Source organism: Prosopis cineraria, unplaced genomic scaffold (genome assembly GCF_029017545.1).
Source record: "Prosopis cineraria cultivar Desert tree isolate PC_DT_omini unplaced genomic scaffold, ASM2901754v1 PC6, whole genome shotgun sequence".
In the NCBI taxonomy this organism is placed as follows: domain Eukaryota; kingdom Viridiplantae; phylum Streptophyta; class Magnoliopsida; order Fabales; family Fabaceae; genus Prosopis; species Prosopis cineraria.
Window position 1 is genome coordinate 166,877 of NW_026555337.1, and position 22,288 is coordinate 189,164.

Consider the following 22,288-nt stretch of genomic DNA (forward strand, 5'->3'; position numbering starts at 1 on the left):
TCCCGGCAAATCCATGCCTGGGGCGGGGAAGGAGAGCACCAACTTTCCAAGATCCGTATAATTCCCTCGTTACGGATTCACATTAGTATTCACCCCACTCAAAGCATTTCCTCCATTCTGTGTTAACGCCGTTCTTGGATCGATGCCATGCAATCTCCGAGAGTCAGAATGAGAAGGGAACTTCTCAGATCCTCGTTCTTCTTTTCCACTGCCAACGCACCTTCGTGGAATCGGTTGAAAACCTTTTTCAGAAATATTTCCTTCAAAGATTCTCTTTTACATGCAATTGCTGGCCCCTTTTCAAATTCTAAACCTTCTGATTCTGATTCCATAAACCCCAAACCATCTCTGCCTGTTATTAATGCAAGCTCATCTAACCGCAAACCCATTAGTTTATGGCCAGGCATTTACCATTCACCTGCCACACAGGCTCTGTGGGAAGCAAGATCCACTATCTTCGAAAAGCACGCTTATGTGCCTTCACAATCGCAACTCATTTCCAAAACACCTTCCCGCAGCAGGACGAGTATTTTTTACGACTTCGCTTCTGACTATGTACTCAGAGAGCAGTATAGGAACCCTTGGAATCAAATTAGGATGGGGAAGTTGGTCGAGGACCTTGATGCTCTAGCTGGAACCATTGCATTTAAGGTGTGATTTCATATTACGGCAATTTTATGGCAAATTTGGCAGGTCCTTATTGTTTTCTTTTAACTTGCTCACTTCAATTTTTTTTTTTTATGACCTTCCGTCAAAAAGGTACCTTTTAGCGTATAAGACCAACAAATCCTTCGCGCAGGCTTTCATCTCTCCAGTTGTTTGACTTGCATTTCCTTCAAGTTAATGCAAGGACACTTATGCCTCAAGCCTTTTCCCTCCTAATGCTTATGTCCAATTTCCCTTTTGGCAGCTGTGATCAAAAATCATCAATTTACTTTATTCATGATTATAATGGACAGTATCGTGAAGCAATTCAAGATTATTTAAAAAAAAAAAAAACCCAGTTTCTCCTCTGCGTCGTTCCAACGTTGAATGAAACAGCCATTTAAAAGTTGATCACTTCTCTTTTGAACAGCACTCTTGCAATGAAGATGGCACAACAAGACCGCTTATATTGGTTACTGCTTCCGTTGACAAAATGGTTTTAAAGAAACCAATTCTTGTTGACAATGATTTGACTATAGGCGGTGCTGTTACATGGGTTGGCCGGTCATCAATGGAGATACAACTGGAACTCACTCAGTCAACACAAGGTGCTATAGGATTACTAGTTCTTGTGTCTTTTCTTTTTTTCTTTTTGGCCGAAGGATTACTAGTTCAATACAAAAATAATGCTGCTTCCTTTAGCCATTGTAAATACATTTTGAGATGCGATTTCCCCCCTGTGATGCTTTTGATCGTTCAAGTCCGTAACTACATGCTATGAGTTCCTTTGGCCATTGTAAATACATTTTGGGATGTGATTTTCCCCCTATGATGCTTTTGATTGTTCAAGTCCGTAACTACATACTATGAGACAGATGAGATGTTAATGTTAATACATATGTAATTCGTATTACGAATTTTCTTTAATAATATCTTTACATATGTAGTCTTTGTTAATGCTTTGAAAACTACTGAGCTGTTTGATACTATAGGGAAAGTTCTATTGTACCCATAATGCAGCGGTACCTTGCATATCTGGCATTAAAATTGGTACGTCAGATATTCTGATTGTTCATGACAATGTCAACTAAGTAGGGCGCCAATACATTGTGGGTATAAAAAATGGAAAATTTCCATAAAATCCCTCATTGGGAAGGAAATTGTTTCGAGGGACCAAATGCGCAGCAGACCTATCAACTTACACTCCAATGTATTATCTTGCACTCCAAGCCTGATCACCTTGCACCTTGTAGACCGATCCTATCACCTTGCATACCAAGCCTTTGACCTAGCATCCCAAACTTATCACCTTGCACCACAAGCCTATGACCTTACACACCAAGCCTATTTACCTTCCACATCATAAGGTGCAAATTTCATGAAAATACAACCTATTATCTGGAAAGTGACAGTTTACAAGAAAATAACAATGTGGATAACGGTTTGTTTAGACTATAAGTATGTAAATTACATGGCATTTTCAAAGGCTAACGTGTAACTTTATGGTGCAAGATCATAGGCTTGGTATGCAAGGTGATAGCTTGGTGTGCAAGGTGTGAGGTGATAGGCTTGGTGTGCAAGGGACAAGGTGATAGGCTTGAGGTGTAAACTTATAGGCTTGGTGTGCAAGTTCATAAGTGTGGCATGCAAAGTGATAGGTCTAGAGTGCATTTGGTCCTTAAATTTGTCTTGGTCACTCTAAACAATTTCCCTCCCGAGGAGGAATTTTATGGCAATTTCCCCTATTAAAAAAGTCGCTCCAATGATAGCTAGATGAGTTTGCAGTTTAAAACTGAAGCATGCTCACATCCATGTATGGTATGGTATGTTGTCATCTTAGTATATTGCATGTTGTACATCCTAAATTTGCCAGCGATTTTTTTCCTTTGCTTTGCTTTGCTTTTCTGACAAAGTTTTTATTAACTTTATTTTAAAAATAATAAACAAATAAAGATGAACGAAGGCACATTAATTGTTTATATTTTTATCATGCTATGGTTTTATATAAAATTATAATTTTAGATGTTGTCTTTTAAATCTGCAACAGTTTCGGAATAACATCTGTGTGACTGCTGATTGTTCGTTGTGCCTGAAATTGAAATGTTGGCAGGGAATGCTGGTACCTCAGACACACAAGCTCTTATAGCCAACTTCACATTTGTGGCCCGTGACTCCGCCAGTGGAAAGTCAGCCTTAATTAACCAGATCTTGCCTGAAACTGAGCAAGAAAGGTTTCTCTGGGAAGAAGCAGAACAGAGGAACAGACTGAGGAAACTGAAGAGGGCAGACGCAGAATATAAACATGTTCAGGATGGAGACACTGCCAGGCTGAGTGCACTATTGGCTGAAGGGCGTATTTTCAGTGACATGCCAGCATTGGCTAACAGAGATAGCATCCTGATGAAGGATACTTGCCTAGAAAACTCTTTTATCTGCCAGCCACAGCAACGAAACATCCATGGTCGTATTTTTGGAGGATTTTTGATGAGAAGGGCATTTGAACTTGCTTTTTCAACAGCTTATGTCTTTGCTGGTGCGGCACCGCATTTCTTAGAAGTTGACCATGTTGATTTCTTTAAACCTGTAAGTTTATACCTTGTGAATGGCCTAGACTAAAGACGCTTTTTGTTCCAATTATATTGTACTGTATTTTTTTTCGCACAGGATTCTGGTTATACTCTACCCCTTGATTCTGAAAAGTGCATCTGCAGTACATTTTTTTAGTAAACCTTCTCAGTGTTCTGTGGCATGGCTTTTACTTCGATTATGAAACGGGTGAAACTAAAATGCTTATATTGTCATATATTTTGCTGTATGTGCTTGCTTTAACAAATAAATTTGCTTGGCTATATATATATATACATGGTTCTCTGCTTCGTCTCCGCAATTATAAACATAAAATAGATGACAACTTGGCGATGCAGGTAGATGTTGGAAATTTTCTTCGTCTCAAGTCATGTGTTCTGTACACAGAACATGAAAACCTGACTGAACCTCGGGTGAATGTTGAAGTTGTTGCGCATGTTACAAAGCCTGAGCTCCGGACCAGTGAGGTGAAATACTGGCATCAAATTTTTTTAATTAACTCTAGGTGAAGTATTTAACAAAAATATAAATAAAAAAAATATGAGAGTTATTAATATTAAAAGAGCGCCCCAAAAAAAAAAAAAGGCAGAAAGCGACGGGCCTTGTTGCCTGTAAAATCCTACCCTGCACAGTATTATTTAATAAATCAAGATGGTTAAGATAACATAATATATGTGTATATATATTTGGTTAATAGAATACAAAAATAAATTACTATCTGAGTTTGCTTTTCTATTCTTTCTCCCTTGCTATTTTACAATATTGAGTTCAACACGTCTCCACTACATCGAACTCACATACTCAATGAGTTTATTCTGTTTCTCGTCAAACAGGTATCCAACAGATTCTACCTGGCCTTTGCTGTGAATCCGGAAGCCATGAAAGGCGGTTTGAGGATTCGGCAGGTTGTTCCGGCCACAGAAGAGGAAGCAATTAAGGTGCTGGAACGCATGGATGCTGAAGACTCCAAGTTCAGTAGTTAATCAGTAGATTTTCACCAGGGTCAGAGCAGTAATATTTTTGAGAAAACAAAAATGTGATCCACTTACCTGTTGGACTAGAGGACAAACAATCAGTCATGGTTGGAATTGACAAGATCAAAGATCTATACATGTATTTGAATTTCAAGCACCACTGGTTTCGGTTTGCGGGGTAAACTAAAAAAGGTGTAAAAGCTTAGTTGAAGAATAATGCACGGGGCCGCTTGAACGTAATCTAGTGGCCAAAGCAATCAGGGTCAACTGGAGACCATCTGCAACTGAGTGTTTAACTGCAACGTTTCATTTTCTGTTATCTAGGTTGCAGGAGCAAGTTATATGTAAGCTCCTGAAGTCTGCTAGAAATTGTCCATTTCATGATATTTAATACATTTGTACTTACAGATAAGGACAATAGTTACACTCTCGCACTGATTCTTTCATTTGGCCGTTGTCCTTGGGATATTATTTTATTAATAATGTGAATTTTGGGGGACAATTTTGCACTGATTCTTTCATTTGGCCGTTGCAACCACGCACCTCGCGTATTTAAATTATACATGAGAACAAACTAAAAATTCCAGATGGCGGGCATTCATAATTTTAGTACTGAACTACTGATGAAGGGAAATTGTAATGAATAAGCTTATTACACACGGCGGTGAAAACAACCCATTGCTATGATAAGCAAGAGGAGCTTTAATCATCCAAGGAACCAACAATCTCAGGGAAAATTTGTAGCAGGAAGGGATTTGAAGGCTCTGAGTATTGAAGGAAACCTACTAAAGTTCTCTCGTTTACCTTTCCAACTTCCTTGCACACGCGATCAAGTAATGAGAGGAAATCCCTCACGACCATAAAAATCCTAAACGGATGAGCTCCTTCCTTGGAAGAATTTCCATGGAAATACTCCGTTAGCTTCTTCACTGAAGAGAAAGCATTCTTCTCTTGGGCCTGAATCGAAACAATTTCCTTCTCTCCCTTCTTCAAGAAACCTTTCATTGCCTCCGAAAATTTTTGGCTAATTTCTCTCGATGGTGACTCTCCATTCAATTTTATAACCTCCGCAACTGTTGCAATCCCTCTGGCAAGCTTAGAGACATCACTGCTAAGCATATCTGAATCCATTGCAGCTGCTTTTTTTACATTGCAGAGCTCCCCACTCAAACCTGAAACAACTTGGAGTCCAAGTTTCCTAAATTCAACTTCATCCTGGAGTGTAGACTGGAGGATCTTTTCAGCAGTTTGGTGATTGTTAGAAGCACCAGATATCCGAGAACCTTCAATTCTGACCATTTCCTGCACAACAAAATGCAACAAAGTAGTCTTTCCATCAGCCCCTTTAACATCAACAAGCTTCAGAAGAGTGTCCAGCTTGAATGCATATGCATCACCACGATTGGTGCCAACGTTCAAGCGATTGCCAGTTCTTAGCACTGCTTCAAGGAGGTTCAAAAACATTCTGCTATTCCTTAGTTCCCACAAGCCACCTGTGGAAAAGGATGAAATAAGAGACCTGCAGGAACTTCTATTACAGTGCAAAATGCAACCTGCAGACCAGTGACCACATGGAATTGGTTGTGGAAGGGATTGGTTATATTTAATCAATAAGAACATTACTGGCGCACTCTATCTGCTTGAGTGTTGGAAAATGATTTTCCAGCTTTTATTTGACGATTGAAGCTTTACTTATCTGACCCCAATGGTTGCCAAAGATTATGCTCACACACACTATTCCAAAATAACTGATTGCGTTGTCAAACACTTGCACAGAAAATTAGCCGAACAATTTTCCTTGTCTGAACCAATAAAGCATAATTTGCTATTTTGCTTAAACATTTTCAGCTAGCTACGCACTTGTTTTTTTAAGACCAGACTAGTGAAAATATGGTCAGCTTTAGCCCATCAAGCACCAAAATAAATAAATGACCATTCAGTTGAAGCTCATCTTCTTCATCACAACTGATCCACTTGAACAGAAAAAAAGAATTGACAAACCAATCTATGCAGCAGTTACATCGATTTAAATCCATTCCACCTTAATTGGATTTTTATCTATGAACATAGTTGTCATAAAATATTGTGGGACAAAAAAAAACTTGCAATAATTTTTCTCTGTGGAAATGCAGAAAGGGAACTGTTTCGACTTCATATTCACTGTTAATCCAGAGAGAAATAAATGGGGAAATAATATTTACCTCCAAAGTCTCAAAGGACTTCCTAAGGTATTCTGATTCGGAATCGAAGTTGGCAATGTAAAGCATTGCGTCAACTCTGTTAAATGCAAAAGGAATATCAAGCACGATTTTAAGAAATTTCTCAGCAGGAGCAAGCTTGGAGGCTGATTCATCTTTGAACTCCTTCAGCTTACATTCTTCATCTTTGGTTGGAGCCATCTTTAACAAACTTTCTAGAAGTTCTGTTCCCAACATATCCCAATTGCCTATTATCAGGAAGAGGAAGTTGTAATATGTCACTGACATAGAAACCAAGTGAAATCCAATAAGCGCGTCTGACGGAGAGAAAGAAGCAGAAACACAAATAGGTTTACAAGGCTATAAATTGCTGTATAAGACACACACGAGATGATTAATGATATGAGCACGTTACGGCTCAAGAGAGGAGTTTGATATGGCGGCAAGACCAACAATTTTACGAAGATGAGATCAGCTATAAACATAGGGGCAGTAGTTGGAGACCACAAGAGAAGAGCACGCCTGCACGGCATAAAGTGAGAGAGCAAAACGTCGAGCACTAACAAGTTATCCGGTGAAATCGTGTCTCCAGCAGCGAGAGGGCACTCAAATTTAAGTTTAGAACTTTAAGTGAAAAGGCGAAACAAAGGCCCTAGAGAGAAAGTCACTCATTGAAATGCAGTGGAGAACAGCATTAAGTGAACATGTGAGACAAAAAGGATTCTTACCCTCCTTGAGGGCATCGCATACGTCATCAATAGTCACATTGAGTGCCCTCAGCAAAATGGAGATGTTGTGAGACTTCTTAGGGTCAAGCAACCTGTATTCCAAGGGGGGAGAAGCAACGTTTTGACGCCCGGCATTATCTCTAAGAGTGAAGTTTGAGGTGTTATTCACCATAAAAAGCGTCTCTATCATTTCCTCGTTCAATCTGCACCTCAGTGAAAATCATTTGGCTTCAAAAGAAAAATAAAGACCAAAAAAGAGGACAAGAACAAGAAAAGACGGGGTGGTTGCAAATAGAAGGATAAGTGAAGTGATCGCGTTCCTCTTACTGGAAAGAACACGGTTTTAACTGATCCCAAACCATGGCCCGATCCGAGCTGGCCCTGACTTTTTCACAGTGTAAAGGTTTCAACTTTGGCTTTCGAGCCTCCGCATTGTCATTCGGAGATGCTTCCCAAAAGCGTGGAGGCGGAAGCGGCGGAGGATATGGGGGCTTCTTGATCGGAACATTTACCTCAATTGTGGCCTCAGAATTATCCCTCTGTTCTGAGACTGGAAAATTCCAGTTAATCTCCGGTGAAGACGGTGAGGAGGATGTCATGGGGCGCTGAAGCTCCAAAGAATGCCTACGACTCAAATTCAAACAAGGGGAAGAAGTGAGCGATGCAGAATTTGAGCAAGGGGGAGAAGGTGTTCTTGAATCGAAGCTTGTACTCCCAAACCCAAGTTTATCCATTCCCAACCGAAGCACTCTCCCTGACCCAGTACGCACAGGACTCAGTCTGCGGCCTAAAGACCCTTTTGGAGAGAAGAACTCCTCTTCTTCATCATCTTCGCAATTCCCCCTGTTTCTGTCACGCGGCAATGGCGGAAGCGGTTTGAGTTCGGGCGACCTCAGTCTTCGATATGGTGAGGTAGAATTGCCCATACTCAGCCTACCGTTGCCAGAATACATAGCACTTGTAGCACAAGCTTCTCGTGAATTTAACACATTGTCCAGATAGAGAAATTCCGAGCTGGTGCCAGCGCTGTGGCCTGATGCTGAGCGAGGCTTATGACTACCAATAGCATCGAAAGTCAGAGTGTTCGGGGGGTATAATCGGAGACTGTCAGATCTTGAAGCCTTGTTGGCAGTGGTGTATTTACAGTAGTAAATGAAGAAGACAAGAAGGGCGACAAGAGCTGCGGAGAGCAGGGAGACAGAGATAGCGATGGCGATGACGGGGGGCCGGTGGAGGGAAGAGGGTCGGGGGAAGAGAAGGGAGGAGATGTTAGCTGGAAATGTGGTGAGAGCAGGGTGAGGAGGAGGGATTGGTGGGGAATTGTAAGAAGGGAAAAAAGCCTTGGGTGTTGGGCTTGGAGTTGGAGAGGGGGACGAAGGAGACGAAAAGGGAATCTTGCCGGGAGGGATGGAATCCTTGGGGAAAAATGGTTGATGGAGGAGCCGGCGAGCGGCGGAGGAAGACAGAGTGGGCGTGACTGTGAGGGAGAAGAGAAGGGAGAGGAGACAGAGAATGTTGTCGTGAGCTGTGGGCATGGTGATATTGCATTACCAGACACTGGGGAGCTATGGAGCTCAAATGTGTTTCTGCACAGACACAAATCCAGGCAAACCAATGGTTGGTGGGTGCGACGAGAACGGAACAGTAGGAACCATAAGAATGGTAGTTCAAGTTCTCACTCTATTTTTTGATTCCCCCCCCCCCCAGTTTCTATTCTCTGGAGCTAACTAATTGTACGACTGCTAGTAGTCGATGCATTACGAGATCATTCAATTGTTTTCGATAAGATCATTGGGCACAAATGTTGTAATAATGTGTGCTCATGCATGCATGTCCATATCATATGACATATATGCGCTCGCGCGCGCTATATAACCAAATGATGTTTTTATTAGACTTAGGGCACTCAAGGAGAGAGTGTAGGTGATGGTGTGATAGATCAGAGACGTTAAAATCTTGATTTTGACGGTGACAACGACATCGGCAGGGATGAAGATGAGCTGAGCTGTTTACACTGTGTGCCGGTGCCCTGTCATCGTGGAGCTGAAAGTGAACCCAACCCAATTGTAGCGGCGAAATGACACTTTACTCCCATCTAAGACAGACAATAACATTTTTATTAATTCATCAAAAAACCACGTAGCTCAATCATGCATTTGAAACAAAAAAATGTTTATAAATTATATATACGGAAAAGACTGTTGAAAATAAAAAATATTGGTTGAAGATTATCAAAAACTAATATTACAATTATTTTTAAACAATATCAATACCAAAATTATAAGAAATTAGTATTAAATTTAGGGTTAATATATAAGGTTTTAAAACTTTGACTAGTCGTTGACCTGGATAAGTCATTAATTTAAGGGTCAATAATTGGATCATGATTAAACCGTTATCGAACCGTTTATGATTAAATTATTATGTTTACATGTTTATATATTAAATATTACATTATAAGTAACGTATAAGATTAAATTTATAAAATGATATTTAATAAAGTTTTTCTTTTTTTTAAATGAAAACTCATTTTATTAGTGTATAATATTGATGAGAAACATTTAAAAATGAAAGAGCTAAATTTACGAGATAAACACTATATAAAATTATAGATAAATAATTAGAAGTATAAAAATTAAAGATTTGTATTTATATTATAAAAATAATTTAACGATTAAGTAAAATAATTAATAAACATTAACGATAATTAAAAAAAAAGCATTCTTTTACATACAAATTAGTATTACTGCTCCTGTACCGAAGTCCCACGTCGAACAACCAAAGAAGAGAGTGGAGGAGCAATTTCTATATTAAAGGGCCGTGGGTCCTAACGCACTGCATGCAACATGTGCCTGAGGTTTGAAAAATTACAGCTCTGGGCTCATTTGTGTAGCAAACAAGAATTTTGGTTTTTTGTCTTGCATTTTGTTTTCTTTGTCCGGTTTGCAGTATGAATCGGTTTTGATTTTTTCAGTTTTACCGGTTTTTGATGTGTTTGATAGGTTTTTGACCGATTTTAAAAGTTTGATTTTTTTTTTTTTGAGTCACTCAGTTCAACTGGTTGAATTGATTAGTTCATTTTTTAAATTCATGTTAATATTAGGTTCAAGGAAAATTTAAACCTTAAACTATAGGTTCAAGGAAAATTTAAACCTTAAATTTTTTAAAAAACACATTCTAAACTTTAAATAATTAAAGTGAGGGTAATTTTGCTTTCACTGTTAAATTTAAACAAATGTGCGTTAGTATGGGATTTAATGTGCAATTTTTCTCAAATAGGGTATGGGAGAGAGGGACAGTAGAATTTAATGAAAATTTTACATTAAACCTCAATTTGATGGACATTTGTTCAAATTTAACAATGAGAATGAAAATACCCCAACGTTAAGGGAGAATGACAAATAAGGACCATGTGAGAATATTAATGTTAAATAAGAATTTTTTTAATACTAACGTTCTCAAATTTCAGCACTTCTTTTAGCATGTTTCGATACTAAAGTTCTTAATTTAACATTAATATTTTTATAAGATCCTTACTTGTGATTCTCTCCAATTTTAATTATTTAGGGTTCATAATATACTTTTTAAAAATTTAAGATTCAAATCTCCCCTGAATCTATAGTTCAGGATTCAAATTGTATATTAACCCTTAAATTTGTAAAATTACATCTCATGTGTAGAAATTTAAAATATAATACTAAAAAATATTTTGGGAATAATGAAAATAATACTTAGAAGTCATTTAAAAAAATTAAGATTATAATTACAGTTTAATTGAATAAATGTTAAAATAAGTATATATTAAAATTAACAAATTATCAAATTTCTACATTAATGTTAATTTAAATAAAAATTGAACTTTGATTATAGGGTTAGAAGGCAAAAAAGCTCAAAACTTTTTTTTTTAGGATGCTTGGCATCCTAAATTTTTTTAGAAGATTTTTTCCTTGAAAATCTAAAAAATAGAGCATTTTTGTCCCACCATTAAAAATTTTTAACGTTGACCGTTAACTAAAATTTGATCAAGGATATTTTTTTATTTTTTTCTCTTTTTTTCTATGCTTAGTCTCTGATTTCATTCTTTAGTAAAATTTTTAACTTTCCTTCTTTCAATGAATTAAAATGAATATTGAAAAATATATAAATGAAGGAGGGAAAAATCATAAAATACACTAGTCAAACTTCACTTAACGATCAACATTAAGGATTTTTATCAGTGGGGCAAAAATGCCCTATTTTTTAAGTTTACAAAGCAAAAATGCTCCAAAAAACTTTTAGGATGCCAAGTATCCTTAGAAAAAAAGTTTCAAGATTTTTTGACTATTTAATCATTGATTATATTAAAATAATTACACTAATAAATCTATATATATAAGTAGAACCGTAAGTAACATTCAATGATGACATGTGTCCTTGATTTTATTTTATTTTATTTATTTTTTTAAATTTAAAAGAAAAAAAACTACCTTACCCTTAAATATCTCTACATTATCTCAATTTCTTAAAAAAGTATAACCGCAAATAGCATTTAATGAAATCACATGTTCCTAATTTTGTTTTACTCTATTTTTTTAATTTGTAAAAATAAATAAAAACTATCTTTCCTTCAAGCATTACCTCATTATCTCAATTTTTTAAAAAAGTAGAACTACAAATAACATATGACGACGACATGTGTCGCTGACTTTGTTTTACTTTATTTATTTTTTAATTTTAAATTTTTAAAATAAATAAAACTATCTTATCTCCAAATATCTCTCCATTATCTCAACTTTTCATTTACACATTCATAATTTTAAAAATATAATTTCAAATAATACATAAAATTCAAAATTATAATTTTAAAATTAATGAAAAAATTATCATAATTTTCCATAAACTTATTTATTTACACTTTCAAGTTTCTAATTTAAAAATAATAAAGAAATTATATACTACAATCAGCATCCAACAGTGCTATTAATTCTAATTTTCTTCATTCATTTTTCAATTTTAAAAAATAAATAAAACTACTTCATTGTCCAAATATTTCTACATTATCCCAACTTTTCATTAACTTATTTATTTATAATTTCAAATTTCTAATTCAAAAATAATAAGAAAATTATACACTCAAGCAATACCTAACAATGATGACACGTGTCCCTAATTCTATTTTGCTTTATTTATTTTTTAATATTTAAAAATAAATAAAACTACCTTATTCCAAATTTTTTGATTAAATACATTATAATATTCTTCTCTTTTGTATATTTCTATGGCTAAATTATTGTGATTATTTAATTTTCAAAACAAGTGTGAGGAAATTAGGTGATGTCCTTTTTATTTTTGCTATTGAATGTCATTTAACAATTTTTATTATATATACAGGTGAAAAGAATGTAATGTTTTGAAGGAAATATATTTTACATGCTTCATATTGTGTGAGTATAATTTGACTCTGGATGACATTTGGCATTTCTTACCATGGTATGTGATTTTAGATATATTAAGTAATCGACTCTTTTGTTCTTAATTGTCTGATGTATCATAAGAAGTAAAGCTAATATTAAAAATAAAATAATAAATTAATATAGAACATATAAAAATAGTTGAATATATTTAAATTAGTAAAGATTCAAGATTTCTAAATTATTTTTTGACAACCGTGATCTTTTGTTCTTTATATTCATTCCTTTTTATAGCAAGTTATGTTTAAAAAAAATAAAATATACTAATCATTCATAAAATTTAGTGAAAAACAAATCTACACCATTTTCATTTTTGTAAAATCAATACAAGATTAATTATTAGCTTATCATTTTCAAACTTATTTTAAAGATAGCTTTAAATTTAATTGATCTTAATTGTATCATAATTACAATTACAAAAAGTATACCAAAAAATATCATGTGAATCAAAAAAAATTAATTTAAAATTTAATGAGAAAAATTATTGTGATATTTATAAATTTTAATTTGAAATTAGCTTGTGCTTTTTAAGTGTCAATAGCTAGCACTAAAGAATTTATTTTCACCAAATAACATCTTATATTATGAATAATTATTAACTATTATTATTTATTTAATTTTTTTTATTTTTTCACACTCCATACATCGCACGGCCGCATACTAATTATATATAAAAGTAGGGTTAGTTTTCTTACTCTTACTGGATTACTTCCTTCAAGAGTTATGTTTAGTAATTGCTTCTAAATTGATTTGAGGATTATATTATTCAAAAATAATACTAACATATTAATAATGTCAAAATATATCAATCTAAGTATTTGTTTTACATAATTATAACCAATTAAAATGTTATAAATATTAAGATTAAGATTAAAAGCTAAATATATCATGTAACCAATTAAGATTTTTGTGAATATTTTGAATCTTTTATTTGTATAATTTGATTATGTGCTTTCAGATCTAACAATATACTATTTTTAAATTTAATTATTGTTTTAATAAATTTTTTAATAATAGCATCTAATTGGGTTGGATTGGTTACATTCTGATGACAACTAATTATTTTACAATATAAGTAATTTTTAATTAAAATAAAAACTATAAGCTGTTATGTAGAAAAAATTATCACAATCACATCTCCTTGGCAAAATGATTTTTCCAAATTAATCATATTTTCTAGAAGCATTTGAAAGTTTGAAAATATTGTAATTTGAGTAGGACATGTTATTAATATCGGTCAATATATTCTATAGTTTTGGGTTACTAACATAATGTATTCAACAATAAAAAAATTTTAGGATTTAAATTTTGAATGTTAGACCTGTTAAAAAATTAATATATAATGATTAGATAAAATTGTCAACTTAATTTGAATTTTTCTTCCATGTATTAGTTACTATTTTATTCCAAATAAAAATTGTGAGAATCATGAGTTTGTATAAACTTCTAAGGGAAGCAATGTGTTAATAGAAATTTAATAATGAATAAGACAAATAAAAAAACATAACTAAAAAATAATTTTTTTAATCAAAAATCCTTATAGCATTAAATCTAATTTCAAGCATTTCGTTTTTGAAGTATGTTAAAAGGACACATTTTTAAAATATTAAAACTAATTACACAAATTCATATAACAATTAAGAATTTGAGAACTATTTTTTAAAATTTTCTTGATCCTCCATAATCCAAATCTCACTTGAATTTGAATATAATAAAGCATACTTACTAAAAAATATTATGAGATTTAGCTAATTATTTTACATCTTAAATTTTAATTCCATCCGCATTTATAAATTTTGCAAAACAACTAATTTTTTTGCAACATGTTATTTAATAATTTTATAATTAGATTATATACATTTTAGTTATTCAAAAATTAAATGAGTATAACATATAATATTTTCATATTAATTTGAATTTGAATATAAGAAAATATAAATATGGTTCTTGGCTAGATTTTAATCCCTTGTCTACATTTAAAGTATACAATCTAAATAAAAAATTTTAACCATATTATTTCTTCATTATATAGCTAAATACCATACAATAAAAACACATGCTTATTCAAAAAGTAATTGTTATAAGATATAATTTTTTTATTTATATATTTAATCAAATTAATTTAAATTGTTTTTCACATTACTACAATTAAACAAGGGCTACAAGGCGTATTTGTGCAACTTTTTATTAATAATAGAGCTGAAAAAGTGAGCAAACTTGTAAATTATGAGTTGGCAGGTATAGGTTAAAAAGGCACTCTCTGGTGTGTTGTGATTTCTTCAACCTAGCCCATTGACCTATCAAATACTTTTTTAAAAAAATCATTATATTAATGCTTGCTTAAAAATAGTATTTTAAAATATTTTTTAAAATTATTTTTATTATCTTTAACATCATTGATAATAATAATAATAAATTTTTATTATCTTTGAGTAAGAAATAAAAAAATAGTTAAACAACTAAAAATAGGATGAGAAAGGAGAAGAAAAATTAATAAAATTTCTTTCTCTTCTCAAATCTTTCCACATGATATTGCTGCAATTGATAAATATTATGAAAATGAAAGTTCTGTGCGAAGGATGGAATATACAAGTGGTGGTTGAAAACAATTTAATAATAAAATTTTCAAACTCAATAAAAACATGTACATGTTTTCTTTTCTGGATCTTGGACTTTCATTTTGGAAAACAATAATATACGTACATATTAATAGTAAAAATGGAAGGACAAAGATGCTGGAACAAAATGAAGAATAACATTGGATGAGGAAGGAATGAATAATTATTAAATAATAAAAAATTTAAAATAAAAAAATTATAAGTAGGTTTGCTTGTAGGTTGGTAAGCTCAAGTTAAATGATGTGAGCTAGTCACTAAGCCTAGATTATGCAACCCAACCCATCACTTTTTGGCAAGGTTGGGCTCAAAGTTTCATCTCATATTACTAACTCTAATTGAAATTAAGAAAAATACTACAATTTAATAAGAAAAGTCTCAAAGATTACAAGCCTATGCCACTTACCTAACATATCAAGTTTGGATGCCAATGGGAATGGATTAATAAGAAATGAATTAAATTATAATAGAAGTCACGTTGTATGTGGAATTGGCAAGATTGTTGTAGAGCCTAACTTCTGAGCAAAAGAAAATTTACGATAAAATAATTGATGCCATTGAAATTGATAAAATTTCAAAGATTATGAGCCTAAGCCTTTACCTAACACATCAAGTTTGGATGCCACTGGAAACAGATTAATAAAAAATGAATTAAATTATGATAGGAGTTGTGTTGTATGTTGATTTGATAAGATTGCTACAGAGCCTAACTTTCAAGCAACAGAAAATTTATGACAAAATAATTGATGCCATTGAATTTGATAAAGGTGTTAGTATTAGGAAGACGTATGTTTGAAGAAAACATTATGCTTCATTAACATTTAAAGGTAAATAAACTAGTTCTTAATGTAGCATCAAACAAGATAGTTTCTCTATTGCTCCTAGGAAGACAAACAACTCATGTAACATCCCAATTTAGATTCTAATAGTTAATTTGAGTTAATAGAAATTTTGAAGAATATTTAGAGGTAAATAAATTAGTAGGAGATGATTATTAAATCTAACTTAGGATATAATTCTAAATTAAAATTAAAAATAATAATAATAATAATAAATAAAAAATATTATTAAATTATTATTATTATAAAAAAAGGTATTAAAAAGAAGAAGAAGAAGAAGAAGAAGAAGTGGTTTCCCCTTTCGGCGCTCTCCGTGCAATCATGCGTATAAAATAATAAAAAAAAGGAGAAGAAGAGAGAGGAAAGAAGAAATAATAAAAAAGAATGTGGGACCCACTGAATTTTTTTATAAAAACCCACCTCCTTCCTTCTTTCTTCACTTCTTCATTTCTTCATTCTTCCCTGTGCGCGAGCTGAGGCAGAGAGAGCGTCTGTGAGCCAAGTTCGTCGATGCTGGGTTTTAAGGTAAGAGTTTTTAATAGAATATTTAGGGTGTGATTTTAAGCTTTTCAAGACTAAGTAAGTGTTCTAAAAAAATTTCTTAGTCATCCTTCCTCTTTGGTTTCTGATTTTGTGGTGGTAGAAAATTTAGGATCTAGAAGAGGGATGAATTTATGTTGAATAAATATGGTTTATGAGGTTGTTAGTAGTATAATAAATGTTTTAGAGTATAAATTTGTTGATGATCTTTGAATTTGTGACTTATGGATCAAATTCTAAACTAGATCTGAAAATATATGTTGATTTATTGAGGTTTAGATGATTATTTGGGATGAAAAATGAATTATTATGACTATAGGATTATGATTCTAAGCTAGAGACTCAATTTTTAATTTTTGGGTATTTTAGGTGTGAATTTATAAAATAAAATAAAATTGATAATAAAAATTAGTTTAGAAGTTGATTTTTAGATTATTAATGTTTATTGATGACTAAAAGAGGAGTAAAAATTTTACTTAATAGTATTAATTTTATATTTGTATTAATATTGAGATTAGGAATTATATTATATTTTTAATTCTATTATTAGAATTATTTTATTAGTTTCAAAAATTGAAACTAATACTTATAAATAATATCTTATTTGTAGATTGTATGATTGGTGAAGATTGTGGTGGGAGAGAAATTTGTAAGGAATAATTTATTGAAAAGTCACAAGGTAACCATGCTTTTAATTTGCGATTAGTGTTACTTCATGTTAATTGGGTGATTATTGAGAAAATTATGAATTTTGTAATATTGTATAATTGTGCAATATTATTATGAATTTGTTTGATTATTGTGGGAGATGTTGGGAGACTTGCTATTGTTGCTGTATTTATGTGCCACGTGGTACGCCCCTATTGGAGCTCAGTAGGTGGTTTGTAAGGGCTCGGGCTAATCTACCTTTGGCCGGGTAATTTAACACCGAGTGAGGGCTGCGGCTCGAAGTTAATGGAGGGATATAAGGATGGTTTGTTTGTATGTATTGTAATATTTCTTATATTTGTTGGAATTATATTATTTTTAATTCTCACTTAATAAGCACGCACTTAACTGTTTGTATACACTATCATAAATTGGCTTTGGTTACTGGAACTTTTGAGTCTCATTATGTGGTTAACAATTTTCAGGAGAAGAGCCACGAGTGTCACGTGGAGGAGTTCCAGAGGCTTAGTGGCATAGATCCACTGTCTCTTTTGGGTATTTGATTTATGATTTATAATGTGTTATATTGTCAATATTAGGGCTTTTTGTTTATTGACAATTATATGAATATATAAATGTAATCATGCCTTTCAAACTATTTTTATTTTTGGTACACTTTGGATGACTATAATTTTAATATTTGGTTTACTTTGGATTAGTTAAAATGGCATGATTATGAGGCCAAATAACTGGCTTGTGTTAAAAATTGACTAAATTATTTATTTTACTTGTTGGGAGTATAAGGATGGACAAATATGATTTAGTTTAGGAGTATAAGGATGCACAAATGTGATTTAGTTTACTTGTTGGGAGTATAAGGATGGACAAATGTGATTTAGCCTAATGGCATGTGGGAGGTAAAAATTTATATGAAATGTTATATTGTGTGAGTTGAAGCCAATTATAAAATTTTTTATATTAAAATTATTGATATAAAAATGTGTTGGGTGGCTGTAACCCAACTATAGTTGAATTAAATTATTTAAAAAAAATTGGTGTGTTACAACTCACTCGCTCGTAATTTTGTATTTCTCTTTCTATGACTGAAAGCACTATATTTAGCATGAAATGAAAGAGAAACTTAGTTGAATTACTGGTTCACATGTCATTGATTGTATGAAATAAGGCTCTAATGGCACACAAGTTTTGTTTTGAAGCTCTTGATATATACTTAAAGAATACTCTAAAGCAACCCATTAGTTGATGATCTTCCCTTATGTTATTCTGTGTGAGTCAAAAGAAGACATTGTTTTCGTACATTTGGGAAAATTATCAACTTCTTACGGTAACAAGAAACATGAGACTTATGAAAATAAATAATGAAGAATCTATTAGTACTCTTTAGAATTTTACTTATTGGATTATCTTAATTGGTGATGGGACTATTGCTGGAGTTAATGAATAATCCGTGGATGCTAAGATCCCAACTAATTTGTTACTAGATAGTTCAGATAATCCAATAAAGTCTATTATTGATTAACAATATCTATAATTCTTTATATTTTAGACATAGGGCTATCTTCGCCCCTATGATGGTTATGGTTGAAAAAATAAACAAGTACATGTTGTCCTTACTCCTTGGATAGGAAGTTGTGTACTTCAGCTCTAATAATGTGAAAGATGATAGGGATAGGAATTCACTTGATGATTTACACTCTACAAACTTTCAAATTCAATTACAATGTTAGCCCTGTTGAATCATGAAATAAGGTTAAAATAACTATTTTAATGTGGAAAATTGATAAGTTTATGAGTTGTACAATGGTACATGTCCCATGATAATATGAATTGGAAAAGCATGTTATTGTGGCTTAAGAAATGTCTAGGCCATTTACATGGATAAAAGTATGTATATCGTGTATTACTATGTGTCCATTTGATTCCAGGTTACCATTAACTATGAGAAGGAGGTAGTTTTCCATTATGTTGGCCTTTGTAATGACCATTAACAAGAGTTAAGGCTAGAGCTTGTGCTATATTGGGTTACCCATGACCAACTATACATTGTTGTTTCCTGTGTTCGAAGCAGGAAGGTTTAAAAATGTTAGTTCTTGATGAGGACGATCACTCTATACATACATAATTACTAATGTCGTTTATAAGAAAGCCTTCGATAATTTGATCTAATTAATTATGAATTTTTGTTAATGCACTTCTCATTATATCCATTCCATCCACACTACATGCATTTAGTTTTTTACTATTTACTTAGCTTTAATATGCATATGTAAAATTAAAGACAATAACTACACAGACCCATTACTTATAGGATGAAGGTGTCAACTACAAGTTATTCTTTTAAGAAAGATTTTCTTACAAAATTGACACTTAATTGTACAACTTTTGTATAAAACCTGTACATCACACGGGTACTTTATTAGTTCTTTTAAATGTGTCTCAATTAAGTTTTTCCTTTTCAGCATTTACGGTAAGCTTGGATTTCATTTGGATAAAATTGATTATGAAAAAATTAATTAGTATGATTAATTTTAATTACAATTGATTATATTATAATGTGATTATGTTTGGAAGTTATTTTATGAAATTGATTTTGATAAAATTAAATATATTTTTAATGATTTAGTCAAAATCAATTTAGATGTGCAAAATATGATAAAGGACATTACTTTTAAATTGTAAATATTGATAAAGTTGTGTATGATATTATTAAATTTGTTGGACTCCATTTAGCAATAAGAAAATTAACATATATACCTGATTAATTATATAAATTTAAATTATATTATATTGTAATATTAATAATTGAATGTATGTAATAAATTATAAATGCATATAACGGTAAATTGAAACCATAGCTAATACATCTATGTTTTCTACTCTAGTTAATAATCATCCTCATATAAAAAAAAAAACATCTTCGTTTAACCAAAAAAAAAAAAGAATACCTTGATCAAGCAACACCTAATAATAAATAAATAAATAAAATCTAAAAATTTTGGCATGTTGATACAAGACAAGGTGCACGCTAGCTGGTGAGAGCATATATTTGATGGAAATAATTTTATTTTCACATGGAAAAGAAAACCAATGAACATAGCATTGCTAAAAGACAATATTGTTCAAGGGTATATTTGGTAGGTAGGTGTTTTTGAGAAATAATAAATACATGTGCGGCATAATTGAAATAAATACATAACTTGGAAATAATGAAAATATCACTTAGAAGTCATTTAAAAAATTTAATATTCTAGTTACAGTTTAATAAAAATAAACGTTAGGATAAGTATGTATTAAAATTATTTTTAATAAATTATTAAATTTCTACAATAATATTAATTTTAAATAAAAATTGAACTCTAATTCTAAAGAAAATCCAAACAAGCACTTATAAGTTATCTCTGCTGCTTTCAATTTTGACAAATGAGGTAAAATTGCTTAAAATTAAGGGTTAAAATTCAATTTTATGATTTATCCCTATATTTATTTTCTAGGCATTTGAACTAATAAATAGGACAATTTTTTTTAGTAGCAAAAATGTGCTTATGAAGTCTCATGTTAAGTCTCTCTTTAACCATCCACGTGGCTCTCCCCTTCTTCCATTCTCTCTCTGATCTAAAGTCACTATCGTTGACAACGGCAATAATTGGGGCAATGTTGCAACTAAGCTTGTCACTTCTAAATGTGAGAAATGAGCAGGCTTGGCCTATATGGGCTCAAGCCCTTAAACTCAGTTATCTAAAAGCTGACTGATTTTTGAAGCCCAACTCTTATTCAAAGGGCTCAAAGTCGAGCCCATAAGTCTGTTATTATTATTTTTTATTTTTTAGATTTTTAAAAAAATTTAAAATTTCAATTATAACATTTCACATTTTAAAAAATACAAATTATAAAATTAAAAAATTAAAAATAAATAATAAAAAATATAAGTTTAAAGTATAAACATATATTTGAAAGTTTAAATTTAATTTAAAAAATAAAAATATTTTTTATAGTTAAAATAAAAAAAAGGTTTAAAAGGGCCGCTCAAGCCTATTTTTTAAAGCCTATCCGGCTGGGCTTTAAAGGCCGATTTTCTTAAAAAAAAATATCATTTTTTCAAGCTTAAACCCTTATAAAAATGGGCTTAGATAAGTGGCTTGTTAGCCTTGACCTTTATTCCTGACTCTAATCACCTCCAATACTTGGAGTTTTACTTCCTTTATATTTCATGGTGTGCACTTTCTTATGATAAAAGGGTTATGCGTGATACATTCAAATCAACAAGAAGACACATGGAACTCCTAAGGCTTTTCTTGGATAGCAAAGCAAGATCTATTAGAAGTTTGAATGAAGTCACAAGATCTCACAATCTCCTTAAGGGTCTATACAGAAGGTATAGAAGCTATGGCATAACCACTAATCAACAACAGCAAGAGCCAAAAACCTCGTAAAGACAATCTAATGTTGTAACAAAGTTAAAGGACTAGATTCTTCCCTAGATTGCACATAAACTTGTGAGACTATAGAGACTTTGAGCTACCCCCAATAAAAAAGAGCCCCTATCAAGAGATAGCGCAAGTAAAGAACCTAATCATCACTAAAGTTATGGATCCCCCAGAAAATGCAAGGGGTCCCCCACACTCCAACATGAAAAGATTGATTCAACCATAAATGGCATGCATATTTGCGATCCTTGCAAGGACCCACTTCATGGAGGCAACCTGATGCAAGCCAAGTCTCCTAATTCTCACATTCTAACGACACGAAATCTGCAATAAAGGCCATAAATTCCTCCTACTCTATATATGTAAAGATTGAGAAAAAGTTGGCTATGCTCGAGTTTAGATAGTTAGAAAAGGATGTCGGAGCCTAAAATAGATGACAAGAATGCTATCAAATTTCACCCTCTTTCCTTTCATTTTTGGGTAGCGCTTACAAACTTACACCCACCTAGCAATAGCCTTATGATTTGTGAATGATGTTTTTTTTAATAGAGCCTTGCTCTTAAATTGAATTTGGAATATTTTGTTACTTTGATAGACCTTTCTCAATTAATAAACCTTAT

At 32.2% G+C, this 22,288-nt stretch overlaps 2 protein-coding genes across 3 annotated transcripts; one reads left to right on the forward strand and one right to left on the reverse strand.

The window, feature by feature from the left end:
* Nucleotides 1–4,707, forward strand: LOC129313045 (acyl-coenzyme A thioesterase 2, chloroplastic-like). 2 transcript variants are annotated; one of them, XM_054955871.1, is made up of 5 exons: nt 2–651; nt 1,076–1,253; nt 2,756–3,228; nt 3,570–3,698; nt 4,065–4,707. In XM_054955871.1, exons 1-5 carry the CDS (start codon nt 148–150, stop codon nt 4,212–4,214), a joined length of 1,434 nt encoding a protein of 477 aa, XP_054811846.1. In that variant the 5' UTR covers nt 2–147; the 3' UTR covers nt 4,215–4,707. The 2 variants fall into 2 exon arrangements, with proteins under 2 accessions (XP_054811847.1, XP_054811846.1); XM_054955872.1 differs by lacking the exon at nt 3,570–3,698 and having other exon boundaries at nt 1–651.
* An 86-nt stretch (nt 4,708–4,793) lies between these two features.
* LOC129313044 (formin-like protein 2) lies at nt 4,794–8,850 on the reverse strand. Its single transcript, XM_054955870.1, is given in 5 exon segments — nt 4,794–5,689; nt 5,692–5,698; nt 6,407–6,651; nt 7,132–7,334; nt 7,459–8,850. Coding segments are annotated over 5 exon segments (2,445 nt in total). The 5' UTR covers nt 8,667–8,850; the 3' UTR covers nt 4,794–4,907.
* Nucleotides 8,851–22,288: the final 13,438 nt, after the last annotated feature.